Here is a 23,299-nt window from a genome sequence, read left to right as displayed (position 1 = left end):
ATAGCATGCAGGCCTTTTAGACTACTCATGTATGTGTATTTTATTAGTCATTTTCTATCATTAAAAGAGGCATAAAAGTCTATCTTACCCATCATCTAAAGTTTGATTAATCATAACTAGTGTGAGAATGGTGCCTGTGGTGCTGGACTAGAGGACCACTGAATGGTTAGGCCTTAATGCACTATCTCGGTTGCTGTAACTTCAGATATTATGAACCCTCATAGATATTACATATACTCTTCTGCTGTTCCTCCACCAGCATGATCAAAAGTGCCAGTTTGCAATGCTATTGTCATGGCGAAACTTCAAAGAGTTGCAACAACCCTGAAGATAAGCGTTTGGGATGTATCCATCTATAGTTGAGCTTATCAAGAATACCATGTTGGAAGTGCTGGGTCGGCCCACCATCTATATATTCCATCTGGTTGGTTGTATAACCTATGGCATACTTGGGGCCAAAACAATATGCTTCCACAGTCATGTTGAAAGATCTATGCCTCTAGGTTCTGCTAAATGCCTTTGTAAAATTGACAGCTTTGTTCTGGCTGTTGGTAATTCTAGATCCTATGCCATGGTTCTTGTACTTGTGATTAGTATCTTGGGCTTGGAGAATCATATGAAATTTTCTTGGATCTGTTAGATTCTTTTGAATATACTTTTATTTGAAAGTTTGAGTCACATGTACATCTGTTCCAAACTTCTACTGCAGTTTGTGTTATTGGTGTTGTTTCTCAGTATCTTATTGTAAAACAATATATGTGCAGAATTGCAATTATTATGGATTATTTGACAATATGATTGTATTGTTGTGCATTATATGGTGTTACAGGTTGTAGATGCCTATGCATTGGTCGGAGACACTGCTGGGCTAGTTGAGAAAATACAAAGCTTTTATATGCAAGAGGTTCTTTCTGAAACTCAATCAGTTTTGAAGGAAATTTTGCAGGAGGTATATGCATAAAAAAAAGCTATGATTTTTTTCAATGATCTATTTTGCAGCATTGCCTCATAATGTATCAGAAGTTTGTAACCCTTTCTGCAGAAATTTTTTCTCTTTTGTTCTGCATATTTACTTCAAGTGTCTTCTTATAGTTTATTGTTGACAAGTAAACTTTTTTTTTTCCGACTATAAAAAAATTAAAAAGAGAAGCTGCAGATCTATTTCAAGTACATTCTTATAGTTTATTGTTGATAAGTAATTTTTTTTACCATTAAAAATCTCAAAAAGGGAAGACAGTATTTTTCATCTGTTGAGTTTACAGTATCTGGTAGACTTTTGATGCTAGCTGCTTCAAACCCTCAAATTAATGTACTCGACTATGTCTTTGCATGGAGGGTGTTTTCAAGGTCTACGCTTGTAGTGCACATTGGCAAGCTCACTAATACTCACATGTGGATGTTCTTAAAACTGTTTGGATCTACATTTCTTATATGTCTATTCTTAAAAAAAATAAAAAAATAAAAAAAAAGATTGGTTAAGGAGTTGGAAGAAAGAAGAGGGGGAAGAAGAGAGAAATAGACAGATGAGGGCAAATCATGTTCTTTCTCATTCCATATTGCATGTATTTATATCGGAAATCCCTTTGTACATATTGACAAGAATAACCTTGTAAAACAGAATACAAACTAAGACTATACTATTGAGGTAAAAAGACAAAACTACCCCTGTAAAAGAGAAACAGTACAACATGTCCACTATGCCTTGTTTGGGGATAATATATTGATTATCCCCAAGCTCATAATCTATTTAAGCCTACATTTGTTTACAACTTTAGTAAGAATATCTGCAAGTTTAAAGTGAGATGTCATGTACATCACTTGGAACAATTTAGCTTCAACCTATGTCACAGTCTATGTAGTCAAAAGCGCTAGGCGGTGGCTAGTCGGTGTATCCCTAAAAAGATTAGTTGGAGATTAGGCGGACTAGTCGGTACCTTAATTAAAAAAAAATGCAAATGACTGCTAAAATTAGTAACAAACATGTATGCAACATAAAATCAATCAACAATAAGCAAAAGATAAAGAAACATGTCATTACAAAACCTTCCCAAATATTAAAAACAATTGAATAAGCAAAGCAAACTATCAACAAATGTCAAATAATTTAAAAATAGTCTAAATTCTTAAAATAAAGTGCTAAAACTAACAACAAACATTTATCCATCATAAAATTAATCAACAAAAAATGCACGAAGCATAAGATATTGCTATCTCCAATATTAGTAAACATGTTATATAATTTAAACCATGGTTGCCAGTTGAGGAAGCGATACGGGAACCGGGAGTGGGAAGCAAGGCACTTTTAAAATTTTAGGAAGCGGGAGGCGTGGGACCACTTAGGAGCGAATCAGGAATCATCTCGGAAGCGGCCTAGGAAGCAAACCGAAAGCGACCTAGGAAGTGAGGGGGAAGCGAAAAAATAATAAATAAATAAAAAATACAAAAAATTGAAAAAATGGGGGAAGCGTGATGGAAAGCGCGCTTCCCATAAAAGGGAAGCACACTTCCCATAAAAGGGAAGCACACTTCCCATTAAAAAAGGGCGCTTCCCCACGCATTTCAGAAGTGCGACGTTTCGCGCTTCCAAAGCGTGCTTCGGGGAAGCGTGCTTCCACACTTACCTAGGCGCTTTCAGTAACTCTGATTTAAACATCCCATTACAACGATTACAAAACTAGGGAGCATCAACAAAAAACAGGGAGACAAGAAGAAGAGGCAAAGGAAGGAGGAGAGAGAAAGATACAAAAAAAGAGAGGAGGAGAAGAAGAAGAGGCAGAGGAAAAGGGGGAGAAGAAGAAGAAGAAGAAGAAGAAGAAGAAGAAGAAGAGGCAAAGGAAGGGGGAGAGAAAAAGAAGAGGCGGAGGAAAGGGGAGATAAGAAGAAGAAGAAGAGGGCGAGATAAGGCGTACCTGGATGGGAAGAGAGAGAGAGAGAGAGAGAGAGAGAGAGAGAGAGAGAGAGAGAGAGAGAGAGAGAGAGAGAGAGAGGCACCTAGTCGGCGCTTTTGACTACATAGGTCAGAGTGGCACGTCAAAATAGCTGGTGTCATCGACACGTTTTGGCATGCAACACGCTAATGACATGTTCCAAAATGTGTCTGACTCTATCAAACTGTTAACTGCATCTGCTTTTTTTAACCAAGACTGACCCTTTCAAAAAATGTGTTTTGTTACGAGGGGTTCTTGATTGTTCAGATATATATATATATATATATATATATATATATATATATATAGAGAGAGAGAGAGAGAGAGAGAGAGAGAGAGAGAGAGAGAGAGAGAGAGGCTACTTTCATTTCATGTAAAATATTATAAAATGCTCTTGTAAATGGATAATGTAAAATATTTCATTAAATCTATTATATTAAAACAAAAATGTTTTCATAAGGAATTAATGTCACAAAAATCATATTAATTTTATTAAATTTTAAATAAACAACACAAAATATTTTGTTTTAATAAAAACACCTTATTTTAATTATATATATATGTGTCGACGTGTCATATTTTTTAAAAAACTGCTGAATAAGTGTCACGTACATGTACGTACTCGTGTCTTTGTGACATAGGCTTCAACCTTCTCCTTTATGAAGTGACAATCTATGTCTATATGCTCTGTTCTCTCATAGTAAACTGGATTAGAATCTACTTGAATGGCCATCTTATCATGAGTTGACAAGGTAATGAGAGTTTTTACATTCATGCCTTAGTGAGTATGGAAATTGACCACAAGCATACACATACCCTATGTGCCATGGCTCTCTATGCGGCCTCAATGCTTGATTTGGATATAACCTAAGTCACAAGGACTCGGCAAAGCAGGTGTCGCACCTGCATCGACGCGACGCGGGTGCGACACTGGGTGTGGTCAACACGATCTTGGGTGTGGTCAACACACCCAGGGTCATTTTTGTCCACGTTTCGGACGTTAAAAAAAACCCGATGAAAAGGAGGATTAGGGCAAATTTTTTTTCCCTAAACTCTCCTCTCCTCTCCCGCGCAGCTCAGTTCGAGCTCTCTCCTCCTGACGCCTCGACGCCACCTCCTAGGCTCCTCCTCTCCCTCATCGTACGTACGTATCCTCTGGCTCCCTCTCGCTCTCTTCTTGTGTCGGCAATGGAGGGGCCGAGCCCCCCTGCTCCCTCTCGCTCTCTTATTGGGTCGGCAGGGGAGGGGTTGAGCCCCCCTACGCCCTCTCGCTCTCTTGTCGGGTCGGCAGGGGAGGGGCCGAGCCCCCCTACCCCCCTCTCGCTATCTTGTTGGGTCGGCAGGGGAGGGGCCGAGCCCCTCCCCCCTCTCACTATCTTGTTGGGTCAGTAGGGGAGGGGCTGAGCCCTCCCTGCTCCCTCTATTTTCGGCAGGGGAGGGGCCGAGCCCCCCCTCTCGCTCTCTTGTTGGGTCGGTAGGGGAGGGGCCGAGCCCTCCACCTTGCTCCCTTTGATTTTAGGGGAGGGGCCGAGCCCCCCCTCTCGCTCTCTTGTTGGGTCGGCAGGGGAGGGGCTGAGCCACCTGCTCCCTCTGTTTTCGGCAGGGGAGGGGCCGAGCCCCTTCCTCTCACTCTCTTGTTGGGTCGGCAGCGGAGGGGCTGAGCCCCCCTGCTCCCTTTGTTTTCGGCAGGGGAGGGGGTCGAGCCTCCGTCTCTGCTCCCTCTTATTTCATGGGAGGGGCTGAGTCCCTCCCTGTTTTTGGCATTTGAAATTTTGAATGTATTTTTTTTTGTGTTTTCAGGATAAAAATGACGGATAAAGGGAAATGACTTGCATCATCCTCATCCCAACATGTGAGTTCTGCTGCTAGTTTTGTTGATAGTTGTAGTGGGATTGATGATGTGGGGCCACATGGGTACACGTAGATAAACTTGCAAAAACTGGAGAAGGAGGTGGCAGAAACAAGAGATTTCGTTGCAAGCTTTGCGAAATAGATAAACTTGCAAAAACTGGAAAAGGAGGTGGTGGAAACAAGAGATTTTGTTGCAAGCTCTGCGAAAGAGATTTTGTTTGGGTCTTACACAAAAGTGAATGCTCATTTGTTGAATATACCAGGACATGACATTTCAGGATGCAGAAAAGTTGATAAGTCAACGTGAAGATAATACAAGAAAATACAAGAAGAATATGAGAAGAGAAAGACAATGGCCGATTCTTGTGCAGTTAGTATGCCATTTGCAAGCCACCAAGAAGATGCTGAAAAAAAAGAAAAGTCAATGTAGGAGGTAGATGAACAATACAAGCAACATTCAATACATATGGAAGAGAAGAATTGAATAGAAAAGTTGGGAGGTATTTTTATTCTAGTTCACTCCCATTTAATGTGGCTAGAAATCCTTATTGGAAGGATTTAGTAACATCCTTGGCAAATTGTAATTTGAGTGACTATCTGTCTCCAAGTTCAAAAAAAATATGAACCACACTTCTTGCAGAAGAGAGGGAAAATGTGGAGAGGTTGCTGGAGATTAAAAAATATTTATGGGAGCAAAATGGAGTTTCTATTGTGTCTGATGGATGGACATATATTCAAAGGCGTCCACTGATCAATTTCATTGCTTGTTCGCTTAGTGACCCAATATTCTTGAAAGCAGTTGATGCATCTGGGGAATATAAAAATGCAGAGTATTTGAAGAGATTGTTTATAGAAGTCATAAAAGAAGTGGGTGATGAGAAAGTGGTACAAATAATTACAGACAACGCTCCAGTTTGTAAAATTGCAGCGTTGAGTTTGGAGTGTGAGTACCCTCATATTTTTTGGACTCCCTGCTTAAATCTGGCCCTAAAGAGCATTTGCAACCCCAAAGAAGAAGAAAATTCACAAACATATGCTTTATGTTCATGGATTGAAGATTTAGAAAGAAATGTCAAAAGCATTAGGAATTTTGTTGTTAACTACCATCGTGCTAATGTTATATTTACTAGGCATTCTGACCTCAAATTGTTGAAGGTCGCTGAAACACGTTTTGCGTCCATCATTGTGATGATGAAGATGATTAAAAGAGTGAAGAATGCTTTGATTAACATGGCGACTGATGAAAATTGGACATTCTATCGTGCTGATGATGATATCAAGGCTCAAAAAATTAAAAAATTCATTCTTAATGATGAGTTTTGTGACAGAGTGATATACTTCCTTCAATTTACGCAACCTATTTGGGAAATGTTAAGAGAAGTTGATAAGATTGAGCCCATCACAGAGTTTATGAAATGTGGGATAATATGATTGAAAAAATACAAGCTATAGTTTTCAAGCATGAAGAAAAAAATCATGCATTAGATGATTTTTGTTGATATACTATGTTTTGATGACACATAATATGATATACTGTCATATATGCTTTAATATGATATAATGATATGCCTTAATGAAAAATGTTATATTATGACTAGATATGATTTGTCATATATTTAACGAGTATTTGATGCAAGGTTATTTCACCTAAAAAGAATGGAGACAACCTGCTAAAAGTACAACTATTTGATGGAATCATACTCTCTGAAGAAAAAACTTGATGGGCCATACATTCTTAAAGATCATCCAAGGAGATCAGTTACTTCAAGATGAAGACTTTTTTCTTCTTTAGAGTCATATGTAACAGAACCTTCAGAAGCATGCATATTGCATATTTCATATTACATGCTTTATCATACAAAGCCATCTATTTACAAAAAGCTATGTTTCATAAAAGGATACGATATTTCAAAAAGCACATTTTTGAAAACAAATCATTGTACTTTCTTACAAGCATTTATGAAAAAGGTATTTTGACAAGATATAATAGCTTATGATTTCAAAAGCATTAATTGTACCTTCTAACATGCATTTATGAAAAAGACAACTTGAAAAGAAACAAAAGCTAATGATTTCAAGTATGAAAGAAAAAAACAAAATGAATTTAAGTCATAATACATAATCAACTATCTTGAATTGACAAAACAAATATTATTATATACAACACAATTGTGTTTGAAAAAGACTTTATTTACTTTATACACTCAAGAATGTCGACTTACTTAAAGTCATCATTCTTTCTGTAAGCATTAAAAGCCACCTCAAAAGCATTTGAGAAATGACTATTTATTTAATAATAAAATCCCCACTCAAGAATGTCGACTTACTTAAAGTCATCATTCATTCTGTAAACATTAAATAAACACCTCAAAAAGCATTTGAGAAATGACCATTTATAAATAAAGTACTCAACAAAGCATTTATTATACTTACATGCATTTAACTAAAGAAGTGACGATTTGTAATAAAAATACTAATATACTACAAATCATTAAATTGAGTAAAGACAAAACTACATGTTATCTTATACTCCAACGTTCACTGTACTACAAATCATTTATTATGAGAATAGACCTTTTACAGATTATATCTTATTTAAAATACAACAACGAATAATGTACCCCAAATGCTACACTTATGGAAAGAAGACTTTTCGAAAAAACAATGTAGTACACATATCTTTTTACACAAAGTTGTTTTTGAAATGACTTAACATCTCATATCTCAAAAGCACAATCATTTAAAAAAGGCAACGACTATTTTCTTGAGGCTATATATACACTAATAAAATAGTTTTTCGAACAAGACATGTGAGCTTACAAAGAGAAAAATTCCTATTCAATATTTGAAAAAGAGAGCCTAGAAAAAGAAAGAGAAAATAAAGATAAAAAGTCAAGAAAAGCTCTTTGACAAAGAGAATCATCTGTATGAAAAGAAAAGAACATTATGAGAATCTTCATTCGTGCATTCATATCATTCTGAAGGTTCTATAGGAAGTATTGTAACTTTCTGTTACTCACTGTATCCCTTCTCTGTTGAGAGAAGTAGACCTCTGAGAAAGAGGGTGTTCCCTTCTCTGTTGAGAGAAGTAGACCTCTGGGAAAGAGGGTGATTATACTATTTATCCGGTAACTCGGATTTTATAGTGAAAGGCTCAAGTGTTTTGCTTGGGGACTGGATGTAGGTCAGTAACTCGACCGAACCAGTATAAATCTTGTGTTTTCTGTGTTGTGCCTTATTGCCTTTAAATTTTATATTATCGATCTATTTCATATTTCACTATTCACCCCTTCTAGTGGAATTTCAATTTTGAATTTTTTAATCATATTCATTAAATTTTAGTTAGAAGATGAGATAAGAGCAACACTCCTTTGCATTGCATGACACATTCTCTTAATCCAAAATATTATGCAAATAAGTGGCGGGCTGGTGGTATTGGTCATGTCCCTCCAAATTTAGACCCAGAGCTATCAAGACATAGAAATATGTGTATGACAAGACTTTTTTTAGAAGCATATCTTCTACATCAAGTCACACAAGAATTTGAAAATTTTTCATCTTCGAGATTATATGGACCGACATTATTCGTGAGAGAAGAGAATAATATAGATCCTATCACATGGTGGTCAACATTTTGATCAGAAACACCTCTTCTCCAATGTCTTGTATTAAGATTGCTATCGAAGCCTGCTAGTTCATCTTGTTGTGAAAGAAATTGGAGCACATATTCTCAAATCCACAACATGAAGAGAAACAAACTCACCAACAAACGTGCAGAGGATTTAGTATATGTTCATTCAAATCTTCGATTACTTTTGCGAACCAATGATGAATACATGTACTACTTTGCTCTCTTAGTTATTTGATTATTTCTTAGTTTTTCATTTAAATATACTTGTATTGTATTTAACATTTTCAAATTGGGTTTGTAACACATACAAGGAATATCCAAATTTTGGGATGTAAACCCAGAAGAGTGTGACTTCGAGGGAGAGCATGATTTCAACATAACAAACATGGATTTAGCTGAGCCCAATATTCCTTCTAATGATGCATTTGATGATGAAGAAGAAAATTATTAAGAATCATTACTTCATCAGGATATACTTTGGTATGTAATTTAGTTCTTTTCTGCTTTACTTATTTGATTGATATTTAGGTTGATTTATGTAATTGCTTTACTTATTTGATTGATATTTAGGTTGATACATTACATGTATGATGAATGATATTATGACAATGTTAACTGTTAAATGTTAAAACCTCAAAATTATATATATATATATATTTACATTTTTTCCCTGCCGCACCCCCACACCCAAGGTTTTTGAAAGTGCTGCACCCCCGCACCCGCACCCATGTGACATAGGATACAACTGTATTCTTTCTACTCTTCCATGAAATATGATTTCCTCCAACTAAGGTGTAGTAGCCTAAAGTAGATTGTCGATTTTCTGAGGAACTTGTCCAATCTGCGTTAGTATATGCCTTAATATTAAAGTGTCCATAATTGGCGTAAAAGCATGCATATAGGGACTTAGGACACTTATTGTATAAGATATATCGGGCCTAGTAGTACTAGGATAAATGACCAATAGGTCTTTGATATCTGTCCACATCTTCAAACTTCTCAAGTTCACTTAACCTCAACTAATGATTTTGTTCAGTTAGGCTACCTGCGCTTTTATACTAGCATTCCATTTCTTTAAATAAATCCTACACATATTCCTCTAGGATAGAGAATTTCCTTTATTGAAGTGAGTAGTGAAGATGCTCAAGGTCCTTTTGTCAAAAACTTCACTTGGATCTCCTGTTAAATTGGAGATCTCTTCAACATCATCACCTTTGATCACAATATTGTGAACATATACTATCAAAATGAATATCTTTTTACATGTCTTCACTAACAATGTGTAGTCACTATCGCTCTTTCTGTGGCCAAATTGGGTGATTTCCATGCTGAATCTCTCAAGCTATGCTCTTGGAGGCTGCTTTAGCCTGTTTGTAGCTTTCTTCAATTTGCAAAATTTACCTTCTGTTAAGATGTATGTATAATATATATATATATATATATAATGTATATATAATGTATATATACATTATATATATATTTATCATTATAATAGGTAAATACCCATTAGGGGTATTTTCTGTCTTTTCACATATGTAATAGGCCATGCCCATTAGGGGCACTTTAGTCTTTCTTTCTTTCTTTTTCCTTTTGTCTTTTTGGTTTGAGCTAAGGGCATTAAAGTCCTTAGCTCATAGAGCTGTTGGGACCTCCCTAATGGCTATATTTATAGCCGTTGGGGTGGGTCCCAAGGGCTCTTGAGCTCCTCTTTGTCTATAAAAAGGGGGTAATCCCTCTCTTGTATGTTGATGCTCTTCTAAAGCATTCTTAATGCTTTGTCCCTTAGTGAGTTTACTAAGAATACAATGTTATTAATTTTTATTGTTGTTCTTGCTCTTGTGCCTTAGTGCATTGTATTGCCCATAGTGGCTGTTTGTATTGCCTATGTTGGCTCTTTGTTTTGTCCCTTAGTGATCTTCAGCATCTGCCCAAGTAAATCCAGGAGGAAAAGACATCTCCTCATTTAATTATCATAAAGAAAAACATTTTTTTATATCCAATTGCGGAAAATCCTATCCTCAGCCAAACTAGTAAACACATATGATAATATATTAATATATACTTAAACTGAAAAGAGGGACATTATCTAGTGTTCTGGCATTATCACAGAAACAGAGGGTTCAAGTCTTGAGAGCAGCTGCTTCATGCAAAAAGCAGAAGGTTAGGACCGTCTCCAGTCCACACCTCTGCAGCACTCCAGTGTGTGGAACTTCACTAATATGGCCCTTTATTCTAAAACTGAAAGAAGGGATGACCATGTAATATTAAAGGTCATTAACAACTTTATCTTGTCTATCTTTTCTGTAATTGGCGAATGCTAGCTTTGTAGTATGGCTGGTGATTGTTTTTATTTTTTTAACATGATGTGCTTTTCTTTCTCAGTTCTCTGAAGCATGCATTTTGTTTTTGCATGAAATTTGAAGGATGGTTCATGACATTAACTGTCATTTTGCAGGATCTTAATTTACAGGACCCACAGAGCAATAGGTAGGTGGTGGAAATTTCCTACCCATCCCTTCTCTTTCCCATTCCATGTTTCATTCTCTAGTCTTTTATTTTTTTGGGGTGTGTGAACAGCTTGCCAAATTGCTTCAGTAAGATCTCACGGTTGAAAGTCATTTTTGTAATTAACCTCTTTAGTGTTGTTGATACTGTTTATCTTTTAGCTACTTTATGGATGTTTATGAATTATTCTATTCTAACTTAAATATTAGACGCTTTGACTTGCTTACTTCATTAATGGGCTTATCAGCCTTATCCCTAAAAAGGTTATATGAAACATTTATGAGGTTAAGAAAACAAACGTTTGAGACTTATTTGCGGACTTTGTGCAGTATGATTGTGGGTGTTTATAAGAACCAGAGATCTCTTCTTTAATTTACTAGGTAGTATCAGCCAATAGCTGGGCTGCAGTCTGACATGCTCATTGTCCAGTATCGGAAGAAATGGGTTTAGGATTGAGCATGTCCACTAGAGTACTCAAGTAATATTTAATTATAATAATGATATCAAATGATCATACTATCAGTTTATGAAAGATTAGTTGCAGATGTTTGAATTAAGGACATTCTTATCCTATATATATTATCAGCTTTTAAGTGGTTCGTGTCTAACCAAATCCTCTTTTCCTTCATGTTGTCAAGTATTGGATGAAATTCAGTTGGTTCTGTATATGGATTTTGAAATCTCAATTGAACTTAGCAACTATCCTTCCCTTTGTGCTCAAACTTATAAACTTCACCTCATAATAAGATTTTAACCCAAAAGTAATACAAGTTTGTGGAGGAAACTATTTTGAGGAATCCTTTTTGAGCTCCCAAATTCCATATCATACAATGATTGTTGTTTGGTACTTGATTGAAACCGAGGGACTAGATATAAACCTTTACATAAACCTCAACTGGGCACCATTCATTCTTGGGGCATTGCAGTCAAATACTTTGAATTCATCAAGTTCACCATCGGTAGATTTGAATTACAATTCTATCTTTGAACATACGGGCCATGACATAACAAAGTTCTTATTTTCTCACTGTTGAAGCTCCTTTTTGACTGGCTAGATAGCCTAGATTTTCTCTTAGGTCCTTTCATGAGTTTGATTGACCAGGACTACTTACTGGTTCTTCCATAAAATTTATGCTATTGATTTGATGTTTTTGCTCATCCTTGCCTGAACTTAAAATTCAATCTGAAAGATGGGCCACTTGTCGGTTGCAGTTACATGTGATCTAACCACTGTTCCTAATGTTCAAGACAGTAAACAACCACATCCAGGAGCACTTAATAAAATATACTAACATTCAAAGTAACAATATTTTGTGAAATAATTGGTTTGGGATTTGTGCAGCAAGCAACCAAGAGAGAGAAAGGAAGAGTGAGGAATATGACAGCAGTAAAGAAACTTCACCAGAATTAGGGCGGACGTCTCCTAAGAGTTGATTATATATATATTTCGCAAGTATAAGAATACCCCTATCAAGGGTACAATAATACACAACTGGACTGTTCTAACTTGAATGACAAATATACCCCTACTTACAAACACAAGTTCAAGTAAATACAAAAGGATATTCTTAACATTTCTCCTCAAACTGTACATGGGTAAGGGCCATGAACAGTTTGCCTTTCAAGAACCAGTGTCTTTGAACTGAGAGAGGTTTGGTGAGCAAATTCGCAAGTGCTCATCACTAGAAATATACATAGGCTGAACCTCTCCATTCTCTAGTCTTTCTCATACAAAATGTTGATCCAATTCATCCTGCTTCATCTTTTCATGTTGAACTGGATTAGTCGAGATATCTATCACACTTCTGAAATCACAAAACAAGGATTTGCCCACTTTCTGATGCGACACAATAAATGTCGAATCCATAAAACATATGATGTCATTGTAGCTATGGCTCTATATTCTGCTTTTGTGCTGGACCATGCCACTGGTCGTCGTTGTCTCTTACTAGACTAAGAGACCATATGAGAGCCTAAATACACACCATATTCTGTTACCGATCGCCTTGTACTTGGATCGCCTACCCAATCTGCATCATGGGAGAGTAAGGTGCAAACCCTGAACTTTTCTTATAAACCAAGCCATATAAAATAGTACTTTTAATGTATCATAAAATTCTCTTTACTGCTTCTATATGACTTCCTAGGAGCATGCATGAATTGGGAAACTTGATTAACCGCTTGAACTAGGTATGGTCTAGTAAAAGTCAGGTACTGAAGAGCTCCCACAATGCTTCTGAACTTCTTAGGATGATCAAGAAGAACATCACCACCTTGATTTTCCTACATCTTTGCATTTAGGGCCATATGAGTCTTTGTTGTTTTACACTGAAGCATGCCACTATGTTGGAGAAGGTCCTGATCCTATTTACTTTGAGTAAGAACCAAGGAGATTTTGACTTTGATCTACTTGCACCCCAATAAAATAACTTTACACTCCTAGATCCTCCATATGAAAATGGTTATAAAGGATCTTTAATTCCTTGATCCTGGCTCCATCATTCCCAGTTATAACTATGTCATCAACATACACCAACGTAATTGTCATGCTTCTGGAATCACTACACAAACAAGGAATAATCACAGTGGTTACCTATAAAACCAAGAGATCTGATGACTCCACTAAAAGTTTTGAACCATGCTTTAAGCCATAAATAGCCTTCTTAAGTCCCAGGACGGTACTGCTGGTCGACTTCTATATAACCTCGAGGATGTTCCATATATCTTTTTTTATATAGATTTTCATGAAAAAATGCATTCTTGACATCCAACTGATACAATGTCCATCCATATGAGGCATCAAGAGACAAGACAACACGTATAGTTCCCATACGAACAACTCGGCTAAAGGTTTCATCAAAATCCAACCCATGTTCTTGGGTACCGTTTAGCCACCAACTTCACGTTATATCTTTCTATGTTCCCATCAGTCTTATACTTTATTTTGTAGACCCATCTACACCTCCACAATATTTTTGTCTAGGGTCTACTCCCTACCTCCCAAGTTTGACATTCATGGAGAGTTTTAACCTCTTCATTTTTAGCTTCCACACACCAAGAGTTTTGGCAAGCTTCATGAAAACTAGTAGGCTCTTTTTCATGAGATATAGCTACAACATATAAACTCAAGTCTAAAGAAAAAACCTCATAGCTAATGAATCGTTCAGGATGATGTCTATCTGACCTTCTCAATTGTACCCCAGAGTCAACTGAGGCATTTGAGTCTGGCTGCACAACTTCAGACTGCACATGAACTGACTGCACACCACTAGGCTGCATATGAGTGGATTGCATGACATCTGGCTGTACATCCGTTGAATGTTCATTAACAAGGGTTGCATCTGGCCTGATTTAAGCTTCTTGTGGCATGACAACATTTCTGATCCTCTTATATATACGATCAAAGCATGGGAATGATGGAGGTTGATGACTAGACTGCTTTGCCACCTCTAGAGCAACTTTACTTTGTTTATTGTTTTCACCATCAATAGTTAATTGCTTGTCCTCCGAGACATCTTGACGAACTATTAGATGTAGGCTAAAATCCAGATAGGTTATCAAACTGAACTTGTGCTAAATTTTCTCCGCAACTTCCTACTTTATACTCATAAAAAACATCTTGTGATATAATCAAACAATTAGCATTATGTTCAAAGAATCTGTAGGCCTTATGTTCATCGTCATATCCTACAAGCTGACAAACACGTGCATTTGGAGAAAGTTTATCTCGTAAGGATCTATGAATGTACACATAACTCAAACACTTGAAAGCATAAACTGATTTTCAATATAGTTTTTTAAATTGCTGAAAAACAAAGAAAACTTGGTCCTTAGATTTAAGAAAGAAAATCCTAGTGTAACGGCTATAATCATCAATGAATGTAACATAATATTGAGACTTAGAAAAGGAAGGAATCGTAGCCGGACCCCAAAGATTAGAATAAACAAGTTCAAAAGGAAAAAAGTTCTTTTATTAGATGTACCAAATGGAAGCTCATTGCTTTTACAAATATGACCCGCAAAACATGAAAAGGGACTCTATGAGTCTTGTTCTTTAAAGGAACAAGGTTCTTATCACATTAAAATTCTAGAAAATTGGAATTGCAGTGACCAAGCCTTCAATGCTATAACTCGGCTTCTTTATTATGAACTTCAAGGCTCAACATGAATAAAGGACTGAAACTGGAAGAAGGTGACAAGGACTGAGCTCCATTAACCACAGAGAAATCTTTGCATCTTCTTCCCTCAACAAACATCTGCTTCACATGAAGATTTTTCATTGAAACAAAAAGACAAAGAAAAGTGCATATAGCCTGAGACATAAGCAAAATAAAATGTAAATAAAGCAAAATGAAAAGCCATGCTGTCCAAAGGAAAAGTCTGCCAAGAAGTCACAGTGCCCTCGTAGCTCCTCGCAAAGTCAGTCACCTTACTCGGCCTCTAAGGCTGTGAAAAACACAAAAGCAGGGGTGTTAGAATCCAAGAAATTCTATGTACGAATTTCTCTAATGAAATAAATAAGTAAAAATAACATAAATAAGACATGCAATATTTTAGATGGATGCAATTATGACAAATTCATAATTCAAACAATCATTTAAGCAATAAAGAACAAGTGCCGAACAAGAGAGAACAAATATTATTAATAGGGAATATCAATTATGCATTAAAGACCTGTTATCATGCAATAGAGGACACACATCATGCAATCACCCATATATTATAAGAAAACAAGTAAATATGCATGATCTAATGCATAACAGGAATATGCATGATTTCTATGCATTGCATGAATAAATTGTTATCTTTTATCAGAGTATTCTTTTCATATGCATGTCCCTATTAAATGCACACAATTTAAGTTTCTCTTTTTATTACCGTTGCCCGCGGATACACCGAACGGGTAAATTTTTTTGAGGTCAAGTAGGGTTTTCAGGGTAACTTAACACACAAGTTGTATTTTATTACTGGGTTCCAAACTTAGCCCTCGACCGAATCAACCTTCGGAACATTAGACCTCCACATCTAATGTCGAGACACCATGAACCTCCACATCCATAAGTGCCACTTTGTTGGTATACCAAAACAACATCTGTGTCTACACACCACTTCCAAGTAAAGTGACAGATTCTCCCTAAACCGTGGTCAGAAAAAGAACCTCAATATCGGGTTCAGGGGTAACAACAATGCACACAAAGTTTTTGTATCCTCACGGTTGTCCAAAACTGCAACTCTAAGAGCCCTGTTCTAATGACGGGATATCTCAGAACATATATTACACTGTTATATTTATTTATCTTTTTATTAATAGCCATTCCACTAATTTGCAATTCAGTATGCCAATTTAGTAACATAAGTTTGCGTATCCAAATGCGAGGCTCATCACGGGACTACAACCTGCGAAAACATAGAACAATGCAATATAGTGAAACAATAACAATGTGACTTTTGCGATGCATTAAAACAAGTAAAGAATGGGCAATTCATGCTTAAGGCTCACACAACCCACAATGATCTATTTTTTGATCATCACTGCATCATATGCAAAAATCATAACATGCCATTATATGCAATGATGTCAACGTGTTTTTCGATGCACATTTCTATATGCCAATTTAACCATATGCATGAAACAATAATATTCGTATGCATGTGCATGAGTTCACACATTCATGTTAAGTGTATGCTTTCATTCAATACCCATATACATGTCACATGCATGCTATGTCACATGGGTGCGGGTGCGGGTGCGGGGATTTGGCACTTCCAAAAAACCCGGGTGCGGGGGTGCGGCAGGGGCAAAAATGTAAAAAATATATATATATATATATATATATATATAAATAAAAGGGGTCGGCGGGTTTTTTCAAATTTCACAGTCAGCTGCTTGACAGAACAGCTGCTGTCAGCAACTGAAAGACAACTGCTGTCTGTCAGCAGCTGACAGACAGCTGACAGCTGCTGTCAACATTTAAAAAAAATAAAAAAATTCGCAGCCCATTTGGGCAAATTTTTTTTTAAAAATAAAATCGAAAAAATAAAATGGACCTAAATGATCCTGGGTGCGGTCAACGCACCCAGGATCGGGTTGACCGCACCCGGTGCCGCACCCGCACCCGCGTCGACGCGGGTGCGGCACCCTGCTAGCCGAATCCCTGTGACATAGCATGCATGCATTTCATTCATGAATCACCTCCATTTGAACATATGATTATTCATGCAATAACTCACATGTGGAGCACATACTAATTTCTAGTAAACACACACAACATCTTTGGAATAACACCCTGAATAAGCATGTCATAACAAATAGGCATGTGAAACACACATAAAACAAATAAACATATGTATATGTACATGTTTCGTAATCAACAAAAAGTTTTGCCCAGATTTTTATTTGACACCCGGGCTGGAATCGGTTGAACCCAGTCTGTTGCACCTAAACAGGTGCTGCAACTGCTGCCCACCCTGCTCATAAGACCGGTAGCAATCTGCTGTGTTCAGCAGGGTGCTGCAGCGCCCAGCTGTTCAGCCGTAAATTAGTAGCCGGCTGGGGGTTGGCAGATCCCAGCCAGTCTACATAAGTTTTTTAAAAAAATAAATAAATCCTGCCCAGCTGATCCACTTGGCTTGGCTACGGAGAAGCGTGGCAGACCGGGCCAACTGATATGATTCAGCTGGGCCGGCTGCCTTGACAGGGCGTGGCTCGGCTGGTTTGCTGACCAGGCCTGCCCTGTAGCCCCAGTTTTGTTTTTTATATCCAACGTGCCAGCTACGCTGCACCAGCCGAATGGCTGTCCTGGCAGGGCCCAGGTCGGCTCCTGCCGAACCACTCGAACCTAGAAAAATATCAAAAACAAAATATGCTGTAACAGTTTGCGAAATCCACGTGTTCATGTTCAAAATACATGCACATGCACAATCATGTTCAGGTTGCAAGTGTAAGCAAAAGTTTATGTTTCACGTATACAGGAATACACATATTTCCATTTAGTTTAGCATGCAAGTGCAACTTCATACTTTAAACATGCATATGTGTCTATATTCACACTCAACATGCTTTGCATATGTAGTTTCTCTTAAGTATGCATGCATACACATATCCAGAACCAAATATGCGTGGATGAGCAAGCTTACATTCAGGTATGCATAAACTCATGATCAGGCAAGCATGCTTACACAGATTTACATTAAATTTTTCATGAGAAAATAAATTTGCCATGGATGTACACATTAGCATATTGATCTAACATCAACGAAAATTCTGTTTTAGCATAAAAGCAATCATAAACAACAAATATGCATAAAAAGAATACATCTATATGCGAATCACAACACTTTGCTTTTCAAAATGTTAGAACCCTAGATTTGCATATATATTTTGTTCCAAAATAAGTTTTGAAAAGAAGGAATCTTAGGGTAAATATCCATATTTACTCTTTTCTCATGGGTTTCACTAAAATCTTGCATGGAATACAAATTCATGCTCTTTTTCTCATTCGGAACGAGAAACCCGTACCTTGATCATAGATCGAAGAGAAACAAGGAAATAATGGTGGAAAAAGCCAGATTGGTGGAGAAGAAGCCTCCTTCCTCCTCTACCTCTCTTTTCCTCTCTTCTCTCTCTCTCTTTGCCTTTCTTTTTTTCCTTTTCTCTTTTTCTTTCCTTCTCTTTTTTTTTATTAAATAATAATTAACTTCAGAAGCTTCCAAAAGTTATATTAACTTGTGAGGCTTCTTAATCCTAATTAACTTCAATTTAAAGGTACACAATGAATTTAAAGTTGGAAAATCGGTGGTTATGAATTTGGATCTGGATCCAAGATCTAGAAATCCAAATATATTTTATGTTGGATCAATACTAGATTAATATGGGTCTTGGATAGAGTTCAGATGCATATTAATTTGGATAAAATCCATCAGTTCCGGTCCGATCCAAATTCGGATCCGAATCGACAAATTGCTTCTTTTTCAAAAAAATGCGATTTTTGGGCCAATCGGAGCCCGAATTCAGAAAAGTAAAATATCGTTGTGCTCAAAATTTTGAGACGCATCCAACGATATATAACATGAACATAAATTTCGAATTTTGCTAAAAAATAACCCAAATTTTGCTCAAATTTCGCCTGAATTTAAAAGTAAAAAATAAAACTTTTTCTCGCGTTTTAAGTGACTCGTTTAGGCCTTGACAATGAGACCTGGGCCAAACCCAGACTCAAAGGCATCAACCTAAAATCGAGAATCTAACGATTTTTCTTCTACACAGCCAAATTTTTCAAAAATCTCAAATTTAACTAAATGTAAAAATACACGATATTACACTCTCTCTTCTTCTCCCTTCTCCTCCTTCAGCTGAATGCTAACTGTAGTGATTTTTTATATGGTATCAGAGCAGGACTTCGGTTTTGTTCCAAAAGGTATGATCCTTTAGATCGAATATTGTTTTCTTCCCGTCAAAATCCTCTCTTCTCTTCCAATCTTTCTTCTTTCTCCTCTTTCTCTCTACTGTCAGCAGATTATTTCTTGTTTTTATTCATCCAATATTGTGTTTTTATATTTGACCTCAATCCTTTTAGGAAAAAAAGGGAAAAAGTGTATTTGATGTCAAAATAGAGGTTGTTTGCTTTCGAATATCCCAATCTAAACTCTAGTTCCAATATTCCTAATCTAAAAAAAAGGGAAAGGTTTCTGTTCTTGTTAGTTTTCCAGATTTTATTTTTCTAGAATCTTGATTTATTATTTTTATTTCTTTTCGGTTCCAATATTTCTCTCCATTGCTTCATATATTTTCAGTCGGCATATGCATATTAGCAACATTTTATTGTATTTTGCTGGTCAGTTGGAGGAATCAGATTCGGTCCAAAATAGTGCCCTATTTAAAAAAAAAGGCACATTTTATATTATATCCTGCATCTTACCAAATCTTTTTATTGTGTTGCTGCATATTTGCTCTTGACTGAAATTTATTCTCTTCTTTCTTTTGCTTTCTTCTTTTATCCTTTCATCTATTTTAAATGGATACTTCTTCTTATGCTGGCCTCTTCGAACTTTTTGAGTCAGCTTGTCTCTGAAAAACTTAATGACTAAAATTTTTTGACCTGGAAGAGACAAATTGTTCCTTTCATAAGGAGCCAAGATCTGTTTGGGCATATGGATGAATCAATTCCAGTTCCACCACAGTTCATTCCACAGGAATCAAAGGATGATAAAGGAGATGCTCCGATTACCTATGTTTCAAATCCTGAATTCTCAACATGGATGAAGCGCGATTAGGCATTGGTTGTATATATTACTTCCACCCTGTCTCAGGCAGTATTCATTTCAATTTCATAAGATTGTACTGCTAGTCAATTATGGAATAGGCTTGCGCAAACCTATTCTTAGATTTCAGATGCAAGAGTTTTATTTCTAAAAATCGAGTTTCATACTCTTAAAAAGGATTCAATGTCAGTCATGAAATTTTTAAACAAGGTGAACTCAGTTATAAATCAACTTTTTATTGTTGGAAGTGCTGTCTTTGACAAGAAAAAAGTGCAGCGAACTCTCAATTGACTGGGTCCAGAATATCATGTTCTCTCTACTTCTTTATCAGTTCTACCTGTACTCCCTAGCTTCGAGCATCTTCAAGCTAAACTTCTTCAATATGAAATGAGCATAAAACACTTGACGGAAGGTAGTGAACATGTAGATTCTCATAATATCTTGGCATCAGATATATCTCACAGTTTTGGGCATGGAGGTAACAATCTTTAAAGTGCTAGAGGTCGGGGTCATTTTGGTCAAGGAGGTCGTGGTATTCTTCTTACTCCGAGCACACCAGGATTTTTCAATACAGAGAATCAGAAAAGAGTGCCTACATGTTTTCAGTGTAATAAGAAAGGACATATGAAAGCTGACTGTTGGTTTAATCCTCAAAACAAGGGAAAGAATAACAAATCAGGAAACAAAAGAGAAGCTGATGGTCAGAGATCTTTTGGAGATCTGCAACAACTTTTGCTGACGACTTTATCTCAGATGAATATTAAGCAAAATGAACAAGGTGAATGATATGTGGATTTTGGAGCGGCAACTCATGTCACAGGAAATGCTGGTAAGCTCTCAAATTTATCCTCTTATTTTGGAAGAGGTAGTATAGTCACTGGAGATGGAACACACCATCACATTTCTCATGTTGGAAGTGCACAAATTCCTTTGTCTAGTACCTCACTTGATCTGTTTAATGTTCTCTTTGCTCCTAATATTAAAAAGAATATTGTTTTCGTATTTAAACTTGTTGATGATACAGATTCTTCTGTCGAATTTACTCTCTTCTGTGTATGTTAAGGATTTTCAAACGAAGGAGACATTCGCTGAAGGGGAGCGACGATGAAGCATGTATATCTTCAAGGAGGATCCAACTTCTCATTCTTCTTTTACCTTGAAGTCCCCTTTTTTGAAGCCGACATCTAAGAGTCTCAAGTCTTGTCATAGAGATGTTTTTAGTCTCTCAATGTAATAAGCCAAATTTGTGGCACAGTCGGTTGGGTCATTGTAGTCACGGTTTCAATAAGAAACTTGTGTCAGAAAATTTGATTCCAAAGTCCTATTTACATTCTGTCCTAGAGGTTTAAAAATGTTCAAGCTGTCAATTATGTAAGAGTCATGTTCTTCCTTTTAATCTTGTTAATGAAAGAGCCTCAAAAACTTTTCAAATTGTGTATTCTGATGTATGGGGGCCAACTCTTGTATGTTCTTCATTTGAAAGTCAATATTATGTTCTATTCATAGACAATTATTCTCGTTTCACCTGGATATACTTCATGAAACACAAGTCCGAAGTTTTTAGATTGTTTCAAGATTTTTTTGCTCTTGTTAAGAATTGTTTCTCTTCCAATGTTGTGCATTTTCAATGTGATGGTGGAGGTGAATATTCTTCAAATGACTTTCTAGATTTTTTTCAAAATAATGGGATAAGTAGGTGTGTGTCATGTCCTCAACAGAATGGAGTGGCTGAATGGAAATATCAATATATTGTTGAAAGTGCCATGCGTATGTTTCATGATAGTAACATTTCTATAAATCTTTGAACAAAAGCCTTTCATACCGCTGTACATGTGATTAACCGTATGCCTATGAGAATTTTAGAAGGCAAGTCCCCATATTTTACCCTTCTTGGAAAACATCCTGATTATAATAACTTGCGCACCTTTGGTTGTGTTTGTTATGTTTATATTGTCAAATCTCTGAGAAATAAATTTCAGGATAAAGTTGTGAAGTGTAGATTTGTTGGATATGCTGATGATTATAAGGAATACAAATGTTATGATCCGGTATCCAAGCGTATCAAGATTTTTAGAAATGTTGTTTTTGATGAACAGAATTTTGAGAGCATGTCATTATTCCAAGAGCAGAACTCATCTCGAAATGTTGAAGTTTATGATCCCTGATTAAGTGATGAATTGTTTGAGAGTGAAAAGAGATTTTGTTAGCCATTTTGTGAAGAATTGAATTCAAATGGACAATATCTCGAACCTCTATGTTCTTTGGAAAACGAAATGCCTAGAGATTTTCAGAGATTTTCTGGTCAAGTTTATGTCAGAAGGGCAAGTGATCATGTCACAGACAATGTTGAACATGATATGAGTCAGCCTTCTATGAGAAGATCGAAAAGGATACGTCATCCTTTTCAGAGATGGGTCAGCTATGATAACTTTTTCATGGATTTTCAGTTATTCATATCTCAAGTAGAGAAGCATGATGAGCCTGCTAACTTTCATCAAGCCATTAAATCACATAAATAGATAGAAGCTATGAATGAGGAAATGAAGGCTCTTCATGAATGTCAAACCTGAGAAATAGTTCCTAGACCTAAAAAGAAGAATGTTGTTGGGTGCAAATGAGTTTATAAAATTAAGTATAAACCTGATGGATGTATTGAAAGATATAAAGCAAGACTTATGGCTCGTGGTTTTACACAAGAATATGAGCAAGATTATGATGAAACTTTCAGTCCTGTTATTAAGATGGGAACAATACAGGTTGTTATATCTTTGCCTGTTGATTATGGTTGGAAGTTAAATCAGCTTGATATAAAAAAATGCCTTCTTACATGGAGATTTGAAGGAGGAAGTTTTCATGGCGCAACCTCCTGGATATGCTGAAAAATCCAAGGATTATGTTTGTAAACTGAAAAGAGCTCTTTATGGATTGAAGCAAGCCTCTCGTTCTTGGTTTGAGAGTTTTTCTGTCAAAATTCAAAATTATGGTTTTCGCAGATACTCTCGATCATTCTCTCTTCATTTTCAAGGATAAGGATGTTACTACGTTATTACTTATATATGTTGATGACATAATTCTTACAAGCAATTCTAACAGTCATATACAGATTGTGAAGGAATTATTGATG

At 36.5% G+C, this 23,299-nt stretch overlaps 1 protein-coding gene across 6 annotated transcripts in view; it reads left to right on the top strand.

Annotated features, from left to right (window-relative positions):
• The window catches only part of LOC149813817 (uncharacterized), a 161,370-nt gene that overhangs the window by 23,660 nt on the left and 114,411 nt on the right, over nt 1-23,299 (top strand). For all 6 annotated transcript variants that reach the window (XM_089990768.1, XM_089990770.1, XM_089990772.1 and 3 more), the window contains 2 exons: nt 830-949; nt 10,865-10,896. In XM_089990768.1, the coding sequence (XP_089846894.1) occupies nt 830-949; nt 10,865-10,896 (152 nt within the window). The remainder of the gene's footprint in view (nt 1-829; nt 950-10,864; nt 10,897-23,299) is intronic.

The sequence above is a fragment of the Nuphar pumila genome, chromosome 16 (genome assembly GCF_984573655.1).
Source record: "Nuphar pumila chromosome 16, dmNupPumi1.hap1.1, whole genome shotgun sequence".
In the NCBI taxonomy this organism is placed as follows: domain Eukaryota; kingdom Viridiplantae; phylum Streptophyta; class Magnoliopsida; order Nymphaeales; family Nymphaeaceae; genus Nuphar; species Nuphar pumila.
The sequence above is the reverse complement of the archived record's forward strand: the minus strand, read 5'-3'. Positions and strand labels throughout refer to the sequence as shown.